Raw genomic sequence first — 18,511 nt, 5'->3', positions numbered from 1 at the left:
GACTAAGTCGAAGGCAAATGATGATGATAAAGAAATAATTGAAAGAACAGGACTCATAGATGATACTGCTGTTGTTAAAGCAAAGACAATCGAGTGGAAACGTATAGCACTCGTCATGAGAAAATCTGACAAGAGATGAGAGAGGAAACGAACTCCGTTAGAACGAAGACGAATGGAAGGGAGTCGAAGCAGAGGGAGACAGTGGAAGAGACGGCCGCAGCAGCAGCAGCAGCAGCAGCGAGACAACATCACAGAGGTCGGAGGTCACGACCAGACAGGAGCAGCCGGGGAAAGGAGGAGATTGAGGACAGAATGGGGGAGGCCTTCACCCGATGCTGGGGAGTCACCGGCTGACAACAACAATCAGTCGTTATTATACCGATGAATGGCTCGCGTACCACTGGCTTTCACGAGTAGCCTCTCAGGAGCTGATCCCTCATCCCTGCTCAGCAATATCACCAACTCATGTGCAGTGCATATACAAGTGTGTGTGTGTGCACGCTTTTAATCCACCGCATGCCCAGGCAGCTTCTGTTTGAATGTGAAAGAGGGTGCTAAACATAGCGGCACGGGTGGGAGACGATAGGGGGTGATGCGGTACAGAAGGATGTGGAGCGAATTGCACCGGTGTAAAAATCGACCTCTGCGGAGGAGGCTCGTGAAGGACGCTATTGGGCAGTTGGAGGCAGTAGTCGTCCAACAAAAAAACAGGGCGCAGAAGAGCGATGCTCACAACAATGAGCAGAACACCAGGCAGCTAAAACGCAACAAGTTGACACAGTGGGGAGCACAGGTGGTGCATCTGTCAGTCATCGTGGTCAATCAACCTTGGGTGTGTTCCATGACCTCCTATCAGCAAGCCTTCAACACTTCACGTGGCCTCAAGGTGCACTTAGCCTGGCACAAGTGTTGTAGTGAAATCACGGCCACTCAGTGTCGAATGGCAGCTGTTGTTGTTCAGCAATGTTCTTGTCCGAAACGCATTCAAAATCTAAAACTTCAAACTGAGTGTTTTTGCCCAAATATAATCATCACAGCTTGCACTTAATTCGGCGGCATCAACGCGGAATAAATAACGGTGTGCGCTTGAGCGTGCCACGACCATTGCTCCGGTGCCGATACAATTATTATTTCTCTCCAGCCACTCGCTCCGGCGGAGAATGTTACGCTGCTCGGAGATGCACTCTCGATCCCGTGCCCGTGGAGGACAATTTAACAAGTAATTTGAAGTGCTTGGCCCATAGGCTTTGACACACGCTTGTGTACACGCAGCCATTTCCAAAAGATAACGCGAGCGGGCGGGCGCCCATTGGGACCGATGCCGGCACGCCCCACAGGACCAGCACGAAGCTAAATCTTCCTGAACGTGAGAAAATAAGCCCTGGCGGCATTCCCTTTAACCCATGGCGCACCCCCCGCCCGCCGGCTACCTGACAGGCTAACAGGTGAGAAAGCAGCAAAATAATTGTTGCGGCGGCCTCAGCAGAGCTTGTGGATGAAGTTGAAATGAATTAATAATGTGCCCATTACAGCAGCGCGCTCAATAAACCCATAACTCAAACTAAACGTGACTGGGAATGAGTTGCAGTGCCTCGTCTTAACACTCCACTGCAGCTGCAATCAACGTGAATCACGCATCAGCAACATGCGATGCGCTAATGGGCACAGGATCGCGCACTAATTGCCGGATGCCATGTGGCCTGTAAACCAAACGCAGCACAGCAGTGACACGAGGAGAGAAGGGAGTTTAAGATGTGTGCACTGCCCCCATGGACTCGTGCACATCTGCGTGTACACGCGCTGTGCTTCCCCTTTCTCGTGAAACTTGAAGGTTCCTGCCTTTTCTCTTTAACCACAGCTGCCCGTTATGATTAATTAAACTTGCGCTTTAATTTCGAGGTGGCTGAACCAGGACACATGGTATGCTGCAGCCCCTCTCTCGAGGGACCCGGTGGCGAGCTGTTAACTCACTCGACTGGTATACAGGAGGTCGTGGATTCCATCTCGACCCTGACGTCTGTATATTTGGAGTTTGCACATTCTTCTGTAGTCACGTGCATTTTTTCCGGGTCCTCCGGTCTTTTCCTCCACATTTAGAAACATGTGTTTAGAGTATTTGCTGCTATAAATCTCCACGTGATAAGCCACTTCATTGAGCTATTATTTGTGGCCAGGTTGCTCCTGAAAAAGAGCTATATAGCTCTGTCATCCTACCTGGTAAAATAAACTAAAAATAGTTTCTAATATACTTTTTTGAGGTTAGATCATGTAAATATAATTGTGTCGTAAACAGAACATGCCAATTCGTTACTAATACAGCACACGGGTGTGTTGGAGAGCAAATCCACAACATTTACAATCTGAGTACGCCGTTTCGGCAGTAATTACAACCGGCATCATCAGGCGACAGCCAGATTTGTGGAGACATCCTCCTGTTGTGTTCCTTCATTAGAGGGATAGATGTGATGACGTCACTTGTGAGACCTTCACGTGCGAAGGGGGGGATTAATGAATGCATATAAATTGCAATGGGTATCCATTGCCGGTTGGGTTACTCATGGCAATGAACGTACATGATGCACGCACATTGCTCTTGTACCTCCTGTCGTTTGTGTGCAATAAAATATCAGTACCTGTTCTTGTATGGTGGTGGCGAGTTTAACGACACATTTATATTCAGGCGATTTTACCAAAAAAAACTATATTATGGATGATATTGGTCGCAAAAGTCTACGTTTTAAACAAAAATTAGCTTATTTCATATCTCTATCAGCCATGCCCACCCAACAACTAGCACCACCCTAATGGGGTGTGGCCTCTTGCTGGCCCCGCCTACTGCTCACAGGCTCCGCCCACTACTCAGGTAGCCCTACCCTTTACCCAGTCGGGCAAGAGGCACAATGGGAGTGCCTTTCTGAAACCGTGAGTGTCCCAACCCAAACCTGTACCTTTTGTATTTGTACCCACGCTGTCCTTTCTCTCTCATCCCCACCTGCACGGTCCTCGCTGCTTACCCCTATCTGTGCTACCGATATTATCAATGCTCTACCCAAGACCTCGGTTGCCCTGCGCCTTCTGCCTTACACTATACACCGATTACCTCTAACCCCACGTGGGTGTGCAACCCCACCACCTACTCTCCAACCCACGCTCGCCACTGTCCTCCCCCCGCCCGCCGCCCCCGGGTACCTGCACAGCGCGTGCGCGTGATGAGCGGCGGGCCCGGAAGGCCCGTGCCGCCCTCGCCGGGCCGCGTGAGCAGCACGCGGATCTCGTAGGCCGTGTCCGGGTCCAGGTGCCACAGCTTATAGGTCTGCGAGTCAGCGCGGTTCACCTCGGCCCACGTCCCCGCGCTCTGCTTCCACATCACCTCCTTCAGGATGATGGGGCCCTCGCCCACGATCGAGTTGGCGTTGAGGTGGACCCACAGGTTCGTGGGGCCCACGCGCAACAGCAGCGGGGGAGCCACGGGCGTCGGGGGCTCTGGCGGGCGGCATACGGTGATCGTTAGAAATGAAACATTCAATTTGCCTGCATTCCAACTATGGGAATTAAATATTGATTTTATTATAACATGATGATTATTAATCTAATATGCAAACTGGGTTAGATAATGATTCTCTCTGCTCTACTGTGGCTGGTGATGCCTATGATGTCACCAGCACCTCTCATCCAGTTAAACTTATGGTAGTAGAAGTGAACCTTTTCTTTCGAAGTATTGTTGCATTATCAGATTTGTGGAGCAATCAAAGTGGCAATCGGCAAAGTGATGCATTCCCTAACTAATCAGATATCCCAGCTGGAACTCCAACACTTTAAAATCCACCCGTGATTTTTTTTGTATCTTATATGCAAATATGGGTGCAAAATGTACTTTACAATTCACTCTTTCTATCCACTTAATCCTCCTACTCTCAACATGACGCTCCGTTTTCTGGACAGATGAGATTTTGTGGCTAAGCACATTTTTTCCAGGGCACCCGATCACTCATAAGATGAACTGTAACTACAAGCGCTCAATTTGCATAACTCTCATTTATCAGGAGTTACGAGAATTACGATTTTCAAACAGAACTTAGGACATTGGCTACCTTGCTCTGTGGCTACGCAGCCCCCTCACCGTCGGCAGCCCAGCCGCGGCTTATGTCGCCCAGTAAGGGCCTTACTCCTCCTCCTCTTCTTCCTTCGTTTAGAGGGTAACAATTACAATTTCACATTCAGATCGTCAAGCCAGATAACCGTGTCAGGAGTATTGAAGTGTATCACTGTGATGTCTCCTTCGTATTTGTAGATCGGATATTGCGTTATTACACTTTGTACGGTCTTGTTCTGGAATACCACAGTTGCACACTACTGGATTATTTTTTTCTTACCCCTGACGATGAGCGAGGCAAAGTTGGAGACGCTGGCGCCCTCGGTGCTGTGAGCGACGCAACGGAACTTGTCCGAGTCGTCCTTGGCGGCCGTGGGGAAACTGTAGGTGGCCGTGTAGCGCCGCGCCTGCAGGTGGCTGCTGGCCACCATCACGTCCTTACCCTTCTGGCTCTGAGCAGTCAAAGTCAAGCACAAATTTTAATTTCCTGCCTACGATGAGTATCAAGGCTGGGCTCATCTCCTTTACAACCCTGAGCCATTGGTGAAAATTTCACATTGCTATGTCAGGGGCGAGTTCATCCATAGGATATCCACCATTATTGGCTTCCCCTACAAAGTGGTGTTCATTTTAATCGACCCCCAAGGGAAGGATGATGGGGCGAGTCAACCCCCCCAAACCGCTGAGCCGGTCGAAGCATCGGGACACGGACAGTTGCACTCAATGGCCAAGTTGCAAATGGCGACAGTGTCAAAAGCCACCAAATGCCATGGATTCACCGGGACAGCCTTGGTTTTAACCAAGGTTGCGGCAGTGCTAAGGTTGGGATTTGGCCCCTGTTTAAAATGTTCAGGACCTCTTGCTCATCGCATGATGGCAGCAACTGGGAGAGCAGTGGGCGGAGCTGACATCAGAACTCAGCTATCAATCTAAATAATTAGAATAAAAATTACTAGTGGGGGTGAGGGTTGGACAAAAGGGCCAATTTGAGATGGGCCTCCCACAAAAGAGGGCCCCACAACAGGGATATTGATGGCGGGATAAGGGCCTAATGAAACCTCTGTGTGGCCCCGATAATCAATGCAGCATCTGAAAGTAGCACAGAGGCACAGAGAGGTCACCTGCCAGTTCCTGCCAGGTTTGCGAATGGGCCAGAGTAGCACACAGGGGCCACGTGGCCAACCATTAGTCATTAGCAGAGCCTGATAGGAACAGGACAGTCATAGATAATGATATGATTAAACCTATATAGCCACGACTATCTAATATAAAAAATACTCATTCACAGCAGGGACATGTCAGATGAAGAGTACAAATTGCATTCTAAACAACACGTATTTAGGATTATGGAAGACAACTGGTGGGAAAGTCATGGGTGCAAAAAACAACTCAGAGCATTATCGAGTCATCCAAGGGCACGGGATTTTCAGAGAGAGATGATGGTGTAGAGAGCGGCAAGCGTCGAGCCAGATAACGCTGCAGCAACAGCAGCAGGAAAGCAAACAGGCGGCAAGAAGGTTTGAGAAGCCATTGAAAATATTCAGCAAACGAAAACCCGACTCGAGATAGCAGAAACATTCGCCAATGACCACATCAGCTGCGATGTGGCAGCACGGACCAAAAGAACAATCCGACACCGCCACCATCGTGAACAAACACAGCTCTCCGACTTACACACACACACACAGCATTTCAGAGGAGGCAAAAGATGTTTGCTGGCAATAATACTGTCAGAAGGGGAATGATTGATGAAGGAAGCTCGTAGCAGGAAGGAAGAATGCCGGAGGAAAGTTCAAGAGGTAGAAGAAGGAAGGCAGTAAGAAGACCATTGGAGGTCGAAGGAGATGGGAGGGTGTGACGATGAGAGAGCGTGGAGAGGGGAGGACATGGGAGGGTGTGGAGATGAGAACTGGGGAGACTTTCAGAGTGGAGGTCGCAGCAGGAGGGCACGGCTCGGCTGGCGGTAGCAGCAGACACCCCCGTGCCATGGAAAAACCCAAGCTTGGCACAGCCACTGCCGCTGCGCCGGCCAGAGGCGCACAAAGCCGTCTTTGTCTCCCATGAATTTTTAAACCTAACAAAAGCAAACTTTGTTGTTGTGACACATTTGCAATTAATGAATTCAAAGTAAGCAAAAAGTAAATTAAAATAACAACAGCAACAAGAAGGAATTAGTGTTTGAGCGCCGGCCAGCTGTCAAAGTGCATCTGCTTCTCGATGAAGCCCACGGTAGACCGAGCCATCTCGAGAAAGCAACGACGTTTCACAAACACAACATGGAGGAGCCCAACACCCCAGCCTGCGTAGGCTGTGAGAGAAGCCTTTTTCGCGAAGCGGGCTTGCCCACGGATGTGTGCGACACACACACAACGGACTTTTCACTGAAAACCGTGACAGCTCAATTTAATGAATTTCATGATAAAGTATGGGCACTCGTGACGGCACCACGGAGGAGCTGTTCTCACGTTCGCACTCAACGCTTCGGGCTCAACAGAAAACAGCACGCAGGCCACTAACTTTACAATGCAGATGCTTGCAATCACAGGGCCTGCAACCTTCGATATCTTTTCTTGTAAAAAAAGTGAATTCCGAATACAATACGGCCACGTACGCGCCGCGCGGCGTTTTTCTATTTGCGCGTAGATTAGCCGCACGCCACCAGCGGTCGGCCACCCTCCCCGCTCGCTCGCACCGCGTTCGGAGGAACGGCAGCTGGGGCGGGCATGCCTGAACACGAGGCGGCTGCTCCTACGAGGAACTCTGGAGACAAAGACGTCCGTAAATTTGAATGCCATTTAAATGAAAGAGGCAAAGAGACTTTGTAAGCGGGGGGTTTTTTTCTCCTAAATTTTTTTCAACGTTTCTTTTTTTTGTTCATAACTGACCCCTCTTACAAAAAAATATCCGAGGAGGGACGGGCACACAAAGGAAGTAGAGTCATTGAAACCCCCTTGAGACCAACAGCCATAAAGATGGTGATAACAGAGACCAGTAATGGTATTTTTGTTATATGAAGCCTTTGTGCTCATCCTATCCCACTATTTCATCATAATAAAAAGCTCTTATCTTGACCGCCTCAGCCTTTCACGAATACAAGCATGAGCCAAATGCCGCTCTCCCGTGCGTGCGTAAGAGTGGCCGTCTCGGTCGCACAATGACGGCTCCCCTCGCAGCGAGAAGCGATGTCCACCCCTGGCCCCCGACGGAGGCAGCGTTGGGGCTGGTGGGAGAAGCGCCGGCGCCAAGCCCACTGCTCTGCCACCACAGGACTTCATTGCACCCGTTAACCCCCTCGACACCCGGCACACCACATACAGAATACCTCTCGCTCGGGCTACGGCGGCTGCTAAACAAGTGCCACAAAGTACAGCCGACCGGCGACCCGGAATATTACTTTATGAGAAAGGATGTCCTGCCTAGGACGCGTGCAGCAGCAAGATACCCGACACGTGCGCTCGCTCTACGAACAAAGACGCGCGTCCCACCGCCTCGCATCCCTCTCCTCCCCATAGCGTGGAGGGGCCTGCTGGTGGGGGCCGGGCACCCCTCCCCCCCGTGTTATTGTACATCTCATGGTCCCTCCTTCAATCAAGGCTGCGTTGGGCGCAAGGCTCGGCGGAGAGAGAGGAGGAAGCCGGAGGGAGGAGCCCACCTGGAGCCACAGCGTGCCCAGCTGCTGCCGCCGACTGATGAGGACACACTGGATGGACGCGTTCTGTCCCGCGTTCACCTCTTCGTTCACCAGGTTGAGGAAGTGGGGCACCTCGTCTGCGGGGTGGACACGCCGCCGCGAGATCAGCTCATGCGAAGAAGCTCAATGGATTGTGGCATCGTAAGACCGTGAGAAAAGGCATGGGAAGGTCGTCATCCAACAGTGGACAGATCGTGGCTGATGATGCTGATGAGCGATGGTCACGTTTGGCGATACGTGGCGTGCGAGCGTGGCGATGAACCGGGCGCACTTGAACGATTCTGCGCGACCGTCGCTGTAACAATTAGCGCAGTGCAACGAGAGAGTCGGTGAAGCCAAACGGGGCCCTCGCCCCGCGCGCGCACACGCGGCAACATCACCAGTGGAGTTCATTTAGACGCCGTTTTTAATTTTAGTCGTGGTCCTGGTCTGGCCGACGGCAGCCTGTGACACTTCAGCCGAGCCTCAGTCTGTGGATTTCATTTCCTTAGTCCAGTTGACTATACAGTGAAAGCTCAGTCGACTCTGTTGCTAAACGTTGGTTAGAGTACCATACACTCCACCACCCTCCCTCCATAGTATCAGCTCAGCCAATTAGTGCACTCCGTAAAACTATTTTATGTGCATACATCGCCAATCACCAATTGTGGTCTTCCTCAGTGCAGTGCGGTCTCTAATAACTAGATGATCCTAGGCAGCATCTTCATTCAGACTCAGTAACTCTGTCTCGTCACGGTCATGCTTGGTTCCTGCTGGGCAGCAAGCCTAACCGTCATCACGCTCGATGATTTTCATCCACTTATCGTCGACCAGAATGTGAAATAAGTAAATATACATCTTGAGGAGTACTTTCACCAACAATCCCGCTCACGAATCGATCGCTGGTGGCCCAGGCAAAGCAGGCGACACTCACTGCAGGGGTAGTTGAGGATGTGGACATCGGCCAGCGCAACATAGGACAGCTGCACCGAGCTCGTGACTTCAAACACGATCTGGGGAAGACAGCACAACAAGTGAGCTCTGGCTTTCAATCTCTGCCACCACTGCCCCCTCTCAAGTGACGCTGCCAGGATGCGGGACCACTGTTGTTGTTGTTCAATATTATTTCACAAAATCTCGAATTCCGGAACAGCATAACGTTATGTATCCGACGCAATGGGGACTGTGGATGATATGTGAAAAGGTCGAATTTGTGAACATCTAGAAATTGTAAGTAACACCCTGTGCGAGTGCTGCACAGGGTGTGGGCGGTTAATAGGTCAGAGCGGATGGGCCACGGTCAAATACGCGACTTTGTGCCGTACTTTCAAGGGTGACGATTGTTTGTTTTATGCTGCCGATCACCACCCTTCATCTCGCCACGTGCAGGGGTCAGGGACTGATCACCGAATCGTCATAACAACGTGAACCTGAGCACAACTCAAACGTACACCTCTCCTTCCCTTCCAGAAGAAAAAAAAAATATCATTGTTGATTCGTTGCTGTCGGCACAGGGCTGAAACGGAAACTTTCAGAGGTCCTCAAAAGCTCCCACCGGCCACGTCGCACGTGCGTCGTGAAGGTTTTAATCCCAGCGATTTGACATTTAAATTGTTTATGCGGAATTCCTTATCGCTGGCCTGGCAAATGCATTCCTAGGAGCAGCAAATAAAAAATCCATTACCACCACAAAGAGGGACATGCATTTGAGCATAATCTCTGCATTCACGACTCCTTTCATGACAACAAAAAGGGAAAGAGCCTCACCAAATTAATTACATTGTAGGATTTTTACGGCATTTTCTTTTGGGGTTCCCCCCACCCTCCACCCCCACCGACCAAGGGAAAACAACATTTATTTAGGCAATGATCCTTTATCGAGTAGGAATTTTCGTAACGATTAAGGATTGCTCGCACTTTCATTTCAAAGGCATGCATTCCGAAAGAGTGTTATTTCCCCGTGAATCATTTTCAAGATGCACCCCTTCTTTTATTTCTGATTATGTTTGGAAGAAAGAAAATCCGCCAGTGACTGGGACGAAGAAATCAACAAGCAGCTCCATTTAATTGCTTCCCCCACAGTTTATCTCACATTACTCTAATAGAAAGAGATTTTAAACGATTTCTAAAATGGGAAGGTTGAGAAACCTGTTAAAACGATTTAATTAAACCGAAATTCTTATATTAAAAGAGATTGTAAATTCAATCATTCCGTGTGCATGGCTTGCAAGACCTGGACATGACCCCAAGTAAGAAGACCAAGGCACAAGCGCAACCGGTGTTGCAGCGTAAGAATCATGGTATGGATTTAAATTAAAATAATTTATCCCTCTCACTGCCGCAACACTGAACCTGCCTCTACAAAATCACGGATCCGTTTATGAGGATTCATGAAGACTGCTTGAATCCGTGATTACAGAGGAGTGATTGCTCCTGTCAAGCCAAGCACAGAGGGTTGGGCTTGGGGTTACAGTTGGTTTTAGGGTTAGGATTTAGTTAAGGAATAGGTAGGGGCTATGTTTGGGTTCAGGGTTATGGTTGGGTTTAGGGTTGGCGTGGGTTTTTTGTGTGTGAATATTTATTGTGTGTGTGCGCATTGTGTAGTAGGCGTTCTTGTAATGGTGAGTGTGCCTATGATTTTTGCATTCTATGTGTGTGTGCGTGCGTATGTGATTGCATCTGCGTCTATGCGTGTGTGCGTATCAGCCTGTGGGGTGTCAGGCACAGCATCCATTCATCTGCATGGAATCTGAGCACACGTCACACAAGGCACGTCGATCGTGGCATTGAGCCCTCGCACTAAACGCGACGCCGCATCTCAATGGCCACCCAACTCCACCGGCGGCCATCGCGGCGCGCTTCCCGGCAAACGCGAGCCCCCCGGCCACGCGTCTCCCCCACCCCCCTCCCTCCCTCAACGAGCAAGCAGAGCCTCAGGGCCTCCCTCTCCAGCGCTGGCGGCGGTTGAGAAGAGCCGTGAGAGGCGGAACCGCGTTTCATCTCCGGCTGTATAAACGCCTGCACGACCCGTTCCCCACCGGCTGTGGCCAGAGTCACTCTGTCCGTGCGGATGATGACAATGACGATGATGACGATTACTGCTGCGCCGCGAGCGACCGAGCGGGAGACGTCGATGTTTTTGTATCTGCGCTCTCTGCCACCGGCATGATCTTGCATCTCAACGGAGTTGCTCAATGGCAAACTGCAATGTATTTGAAATCAGAATCCTGATCAAATATAGTTATCTTTTTTGGTTCTTTCGGTAAAGTCACGTGACTTTACCGAAAGAACCAAAGAAGATTAATCCTTGCAGTCACGAAAGCTTTAAATCGAAATCAAATATAGTTACATAACATACCATGTGATTTATTTTTTAAAGAGAGCTTTCGAACGAACGTTGAGAGCTACTGTGTAGGGCTTCGAGATTGATCTGAGTCGCTCTCCGATGTGCGTTCGAGTCACACCGCGTGCTCTTCAGCACGATGCCCGAGGAGGATAGCATTGCGAATCCATGCATATGCATGATTATTACTCCTCCTTTTTTTAGCAGCTCATTGAGGCACAGTGGAGGTCGTTTGTGCTCAGAGCTCGCATGACCCCCTCTCACGCCGTGCAAGGCAAAACCCCGGTGCAAAATCGGTGGCCCGCGGCTCAGTGTGTGCTCGCTTGTAGGAACAAACAGCCACAATGCTCCCTGGGAGGTAACAAAAAACACACGGCAGGAAAAGGCACGGCCCTGTAATTGTGTGCTCACATCACTGTTGGAGAAAGGGCTTCCCTCTAGAGAGCTCCTAACTCTTGAGATCTCGCTTTAGAGAGAGCTCTTTGTCGTACTTTTCCACGATGGCCAAATATCTCGGCAGAGGACAACCAGGCTGAGGCCTGCTTAGCTTCTGAGAGCTGACACGACTGGACGCATTCGGGGCGACGTGGCCGTGGGTGACGTGAATGGCGCTGCCACCGCCCCCGCGTGTTGCACCGCGGCAGCGCGGAGACAGAAGCCCGGACGCCTCCACGCGTCCGCGTCACTCCCAAGACGACGACTCTGACCTGGTAGGTGTTTGGCCAAAAGGTGCTCACGGCCAGCTCGGCGAAGACCCACCCTCTGGAGCGCGGCACGGGGGCCGTCCAAATCGGCCCCCCGAGTGCCCCCCCGTTCACCCGCACGTACGCGTGGAGTGACCCCGAGGCGATGGCCCCCACTTTGCTGACAACCTGAAATGAACGCATGGGGGGGGGGGGGGGTGTTGGGGTGTCAGTGCCAAGCACCGGTCACGCACAAGCAAGCGCACGCGTAAAGCTTACCTGGAGGCTCAACCAGGACACATGGCGAGAGCTTGCAGCTCCTTTCTCTCTCGACCATGCCCCATTTTATACAGTCACGCCCACTCGTACACAAGTCCTGCCCACAGGGAGTGGCCTCCTCGCTCCCTGTGACGTCACACACCTAGCTATATAAAATGTCGTGGGTTTGTTGAGGACACCACTCACTGAAGGATGAGTTGACTATTATACTTGCCAATGATTTCATGGCCTGGAATTGTATTAATTGACTGTATTTATGTTGAACTTCTTTCGCGCCGTATGTATCCAACCACGCTCATCGGAGGTATGGGTGGAGGAGGGTTTACGACGCAATTTTTTTACAGGAACTCAACCAAAAACCCAATCATGAATCATAAGAAAGGCTGTGAACTCCTACGTATAAACGTCACCAGGATCATAGCACAGAGCAGACCAGTACCACCACTGCTGACCCTCCCACCCACCACCACCTGTGTAGCTTTCGTAGACTGTTCATGGCGAGTGATGTTAGCGAGCACCTATTAAGGCCTATACAGCATACGGGAAGATGGTGTTGTCACCAATGCCTACCAAACATTGCCTCCCCCAATGCTGATGTCAAACACAGCACCAAGATCCTATTGTAGGGAGAGTTGATCTAGAGGATGCTTGGGACTGGTTCATAATCATAATAATATAATTTATAATGCGCGCAATGTTGCGGACCGAGATGCAAATCTGATGCGCGAAGCAGAGCTCAGTGTTGGATGGCGTCACGTGGTTCCAGGGAGACTCGGTGGTTAAATGTCGGGCTGAAGAGATGCACCTTTAGATGGTTTTTGACCGAAGAAAATGATCGATCGTTACAGATGTGGATAAGGGGGTGGCATTCTAGATAATGGGGGCTGCGACGAAGAAACCACGAGAAGCAGTGGCAGTCCTTGTCCTGGGAGTTTCAAACGGTTCTGCGACGCTCTGCAAATGTTTCTACGATTCACTGAAGTGTGTAAGGCGTTGGCGGAGAACTTAGGTCCGGTGGGTAGCCGATTCAGATAATCACTCGCCACTGATGTTATCTGTGGCCAGGAACTGAAGCCTGGTTGCCGAGTTTCCACTGCACCCAGCTCTCCACAAAGACACAAAGACAAAGACCACCCCCCTGTATCGCCTCAACAGAATGTTGGGGGCAAGCGTTGCTGGCGAGCTGCACCTACGACGGCCAGACGTAGACATACACACGCTACTCTGATTAGCACGGTTGGTGTGACGTACGGTGCGAAAGAAGTTTAAAATATGTGCGTAGACACAGACGCGCACACAGGATGAAAAAAAAGCGTTTCAATTTGCACCGTGCAGACCTGGCGAACCCTCTGTTTGTCTGGACAAATAGCGCAACGTCCACCTCTCCCTGCACTCAGGGGAAATGTCAATCGTGTCGGCGTTCCCGGCTTTAACCACAACACAAAGACTAATGCATTTTTTCCTCGCAAGGCACATTTATTGCGCTGAGCTCGACGTCTGTCGCGACGTCGATCTGCCTCGACCGTGTCTAGTGTGGAGCGCCAGTGCTGGGCATCTTCAGCCCTGGTACACTCACCGCCCATACCAACTCTCACCACCCCCCCCTACCCCTTACAAAGATAAAGAACCCCCGTATATCCTGCAACAGGCTGTTGACGCAAGTGATGTTCGCGATTGCCACTGAAGGCCGCCACAGCGTACGATGGGGTGGGGTGGCAAACACCACATCAGGTCACCTTTGTCTCCCCGATGATGATGTTTACACACCACACCAGGTACTCATTTGAAGCCGAGTCGACCTTGGCTATGCCCATGACTAGTTCAGATAATCGTCACTGGTGTTGGCAGAGGGGGAATCGAACTCGGGTTGCCGGGTTCATGGTGCAGCACACTAACCGCTACACTACCGCTCCCCCCTTACACACAAACACACACGCACACTCACACACGATCCCCAGCGCTCGCTCCCAGGATGCACTTCAGAACACCTTCCCTCCTTTGGCGCCATTTTGCCATTAATCTCAGGGGCCACGATCCCCTCTAGCGATGTGTCCTGCCCAAGGTCCTTCACTTTTCTTCACAGCCAATATGATGTCTCCGAGTTGTGTTTGTTCTCTGATCCACGTATTGCATGATGTATATCTACTGTGCGATTCCAAGCTTGAATCTCTCCATCCGGCTACTTTGCGTAAATTTCAGCTTTCGCTCCATTTTCGTGGTCAATGTTCCATGTTTCTGATCCAAGTGTAGTGTAATAGCGCCGGCTGGGGGACAGCGGTCTACAACTGTGGTGGACAGACAGCACACACGCCGGTGAGGGTATGAACGATGTGTGGGCAGACAAGAGGCACTAGGGCAAGGGTCACGGAGGACGCCATTCGGAGGACCCTGGGACCTGCTAGCGGGTTCGAGAAGGGAGGCGCAGTTAGGGCGGAGCCAGGCCGCGCTGGGGGCATAAAAGGAGCCGAGAGCGGGAGCTCAAGGCTGCCGGTTCTGTGGAGTGGAATCGTCTCGTCGTTGCTGTCGTCTCTTCGCCGTCATCGCTAAACATCTCTGCTAGATATTGCGCTATGAAGGATAGCAGTTGGCTATCTCAGTCTGTGCCGTCAGTGTTAGACGGCTAGTGTTGTGTACAAGCTAGGCTGAGCTACTGTGGAGAGTGTGTGGACGAGACCGTGAAAGTTGTTAAGAAAGAAAGTGCCTCCTAGAAACTGTCTCTGAATCGTTGACACTACAAATGTCATACCAGATAATATACACAAATACAAATATCATCTATAGTTTAATATAGACATTTTTTTAAATCCACACAGAACTAAGCTTGGCCTTCTCAAGTGGTGCCAACAGATGGATAATCTGGTCTAAACCCGGGGACGAGAGGAATTCTACGATGCAACAAATGCCACCGCAACTCCTAGATTCACATCCGGGCACGGGAGCAAGTGGCCCCGTGTAGTGGCCACTGGAACCGGACCTCCACGCTAATTCAGCCAATGTTGGAGTACAGGACCATTCATACCTGGGGGAAGGGGGGGGGGGTAGAGTACCCAGTTCCCTACCTCATTGTCCTTCATAGAACTCAGCGTGAAACCATCAACGCGATTCACGATCCAGCAGATTCACTCCAGTCACTCGCTGAATGGCAGCCAGTCATCTCCTTATCACTGTTCTACCACTGCCACCATTTTTTCCAGGATTTTTCTGTTGCGTGTAGTCACTTTAAGATGTTTCTTGTTCATGATTTTGTTGTGTTGCGGTTGCACCCAAGTCAAGAGCCGCATGGCTCACAGGGTTATACCTAATAAATGAAACTGAAATCATGGTTACCACACCTGTGAACTTCACTTCCCGACTTGGTCTACCAGACTGGATGTTGTGTGTCACCCACGCTGTGTTCAGCCACCGCACTGGAGGTCACAACACTCATAATTCTGCTTCTTTTCTCACACTCTGCTCAACTTTGGAATACTCACCCATCACATTTCCCCCCACCTGAGTTCCTACACCCTTGCTCAATTCAAGGAAGGTATTCATACCCTTGTCTCTTACACCTTCTAAAGTCCAGTTTGTTCCTGGCCACTTGGCACCTCCTTGGCCCTTTGAGCCTGTACTCAGTATCCATGATAAACAAAACAAAACGACGGTGCAACAACGCAATAATGCAGCAACGCAGCGAGCCACATAAGTCGATTCTGTTTCTGTGTGGAGGTACAGAGGAGGAAGCGGTGGTGGTGTACATGGTGCGGCGGTGGGAGGGGGGGAAGTGGAGCAGGGGAGGTGGGGGTCACCGTAAGTCGCATATCCGGCCCCGGGGGGGTGCGGCGGCGAGACATCGCGGAGGAGGCTCGGAGCCGTTTAACCCCAATTACTGCGGCCTCGGCGCCCGGGCGCTATCAGTGTCGCCGGAGAGATCAGCCGACCTGGTTCCCACGGGCGTTTTTTGTTGTGGCGGAGATTTGTTTGAGGTCGCGATGACCTCGAGATAAACAGCGTATGCTGCGTCTGTTTGGTTATCACGGCCAAAAAAACACCCAATTTTTGAATGAAAAATGTAAAAGAAAATGCGTAATTTTCTTGTTCTAATTTTTCATTTTTTTGTTTATCAATTGTATTCCTAACGTGCTATTGGTGTCACGGTGTCACAAGACAGAAGAAAGACATTTGCATTCAGAATTCTTGCAAGAAGAGGCAGTGGAACATCGCCCCCCATCCCCTCGTTCGAAAAAGACCTTTGAAGGTGACTTTACATAACTACTTCTGAAAAGTTTTCAATCGCCAAAACAGTACATGCTTTTGGAATAGTAAAAAAGAGTGTTTGAATATTTTTATTTTCAAAACAGGAACTGTTTTTCTCTCTCTACGAGAGTTAGTGAGTACTGTGCATGTTACGAGTTGAAATTATTATTCACAGTGACTTCGAACAACACTCTTCCTTAGCTTTCTAAAAAAAAAATCAAAGTCAAAACAAAGGGATAAATGAATATTGCTGATAACGAATTGTGTTGCTGAGCTGTACGTTCAGTGTGTGGCGCATGAAGCCTGTGGCCGTGGTACGTGGGGAAGGTGTGGCTCAGCGGCAAGCACACTGCACGATGCACACTGCACTGAGCTTGCTGACCGGCCTCCCATACCTGGCCTACCATCAGTAGCAAATGATATATTGCGCCTTGATTGACTAAGACTTAAATGTGTACCTGGCATGGTATATAAACATCGGCAATCGCGAGACAAAGGAGGCTGGTCATGGTGTCAGTCATAATACCCTTCAACAATAGATCTCCTACCTTAATAGGCTATCGCTAACAGCGCTTGCCCCAACATCAAATGTAGTGGTGTGCGTGGCGCACTCGGAGTCACGCACGTGGTACACGCGGGTGTCCGCCACGTGCACGGGGCACGTGCTGCGTTCAGGATGTGTCCGGGCGAGTTGGGGGCAGTCAGCCGTGCAGTGTCTGCGACACAGGTGCAACAGTCTCACCTGGTAGCTGAAGTCCAGGCAGTGCGTATCGTTCTCCATCATGGCCGGCAGCGCGAGACGCGCCTTGCTACTGGTAGGTCGGCCCGCGGCATCGGCCAGCATCACAAAGGGGCCTGAAACCCACACGCACAATCCACACGCACGACCTCTTTTAAGACTGCAGAAGCCTAGCCGTGCCGCAGACGCCCAATGCAAAGAATAGGTCGAGATGCATGCAGATGATGCGTTAACAGGCAATTAAAAAACATGCCCAACGATTATTTTGATCCGAATCCCGATGATAGGATCAGTATGCAGTTGAAAGTATTCACAATGAGCCAGTACAGCCCAGGTTGCTTATGAAGCCACATGATGAAAGGTAAGGTGATGAAACGAGGATTTATCTAGTGCCTAAATGTGATCAAATCGCAAGATGCTGCACAGAAACAGTGAGCAATATTTATTGTATAGAGCCAGTCCGCCATCGGCAGGTAAATATAGTAAGGTTTTGAGCTTGGAGTGGACAGCACAGACGGCTGGGGAAAAGAATTCGAGACAATGTGGGAAGCAGAGGAGAACGAGCAAATTCCCACTGAGCTAAGGTTGACTGGAGGGTTCGACGGGAAGACAGCGGAGAGGGCAGTGGTAGGTGAGTGTGTGCATGGTGGTAGAGTGAGATGAGAGGGTAGAGGTAGGTAGAAACGAGTCCTTAAAGGATCTTGGAGAAGAGGAGTGTGATAATTAATTTGATCTGGGACTGGATTGAAGAAGCCGGTGGAGGGATCGGAGGGTTGAGGTGTTGATGCAGTGCTATTCACGGGTGCGCTGAGGAGTCCGGCAGTGGCATTTCGGATCGAGGGGAAAAGGGAGTGTTGGTTCTTTAGGCCGGACCTCTTTTCAGAGTCTGTATTAGAAGTGTTATGATGGAACATCACACACACACATAAAAAAGGCACGTCAGTATTTTTCCAGAGATGATGGAAAAATTAGTGCAGACCGTGTCCTGGAAACATCTAAAAATTCATGAAAAAATATAGTTTATCTTTTACAATATAACACAAGCCTGAAAGAGAAACATTTCTTTCGCATAAAACTCAATAATGAAGTCATACATTTAACGGAGAATTCCCACTTGAAGCATGATTTACAACGCAAATAATTACACAAACTATTATTCAAATGGCTATTAGGCATCTGCGGCATCGGGGACAGCAAGACAATTGGAAGGTCAAGCTGCAGGAAAATTGGGTTCAGCCCAAGCAAAGGGAAAACATTAGCAATTTACTTTTTGTTTCAGCTGCTGGCCCCGCAAGGCTTTTTTTGCGAATCAAAGCAGCATTGAGCCAAATTCCCCGGCCGACTCAACACAACTTTATTTATAGCCAGCGGCACCACGAGATGACATGCGCGGCAGAACAATGTCACCCAAGCATCAAAACGCAATCCATCGCTGGGAGCCGCACTGCTTCCCCCCGTCCCCGCCGCC

General features: G+C 50.3%; 1 protein-coding gene across 7 annotated transcripts in view; it reads right to left on the bottom strand.

Annotated features, from left to right (window-relative positions):
- The window catches only part of LOC116945127 (receptor-type tyrosine-protein phosphatase kappa-like), a 249,301-nt gene that overhangs the window by 144,510 nt on the left and 86,280 nt on the right, over positions 1-18,511 (bottom strand). For all 7 annotated transcript variants that reach the window (XM_032959269.2, XM_032959268.2, XM_032959279.2 and 4 more), the window contains 6 exons: positions 17,047-17,159; positions 11,814-11,978; positions 8,698-8,776; positions 7,746-7,861; positions 4,374-4,545; positions 3,190-3,483 (listed from right to left, as the gene is read on the bottom strand). In XM_032959269.2, coding sequence (XP_032815160.2) covers positions 3,190-3,483; positions 4,374-4,545; positions 7,746-7,861; positions 8,698-8,776; positions 11,814-11,978; positions 17,047-17,159 — 939 coding nt within the window. The remainder of the gene's footprint in view (positions 1-3,189; positions 3,484-4,373; positions 4,546-7,745; positions 7,862-8,697; positions 8,777-11,813; positions 11,979-17,046; positions 17,160-18,511) is intronic.

The sequence above is a fragment of the Petromyzon marinus genome, chromosome 23 (genome assembly GCF_048934315.1).
Source record: "Petromyzon marinus isolate PM22_M1 ecotype Great Lakes invasive population chromosome 23, UKy_Petmar_22M1.pri1.0, whole genome shotgun sequence".
NCBI lineage: Eukaryota > Metazoa > Chordata > Hyperoartia > Petromyzontiformes > Petromyzontidae > Petromyzon > Petromyzon marinus.
This window is presented reverse-complemented; position numbering and strand designations above follow the sequence as displayed.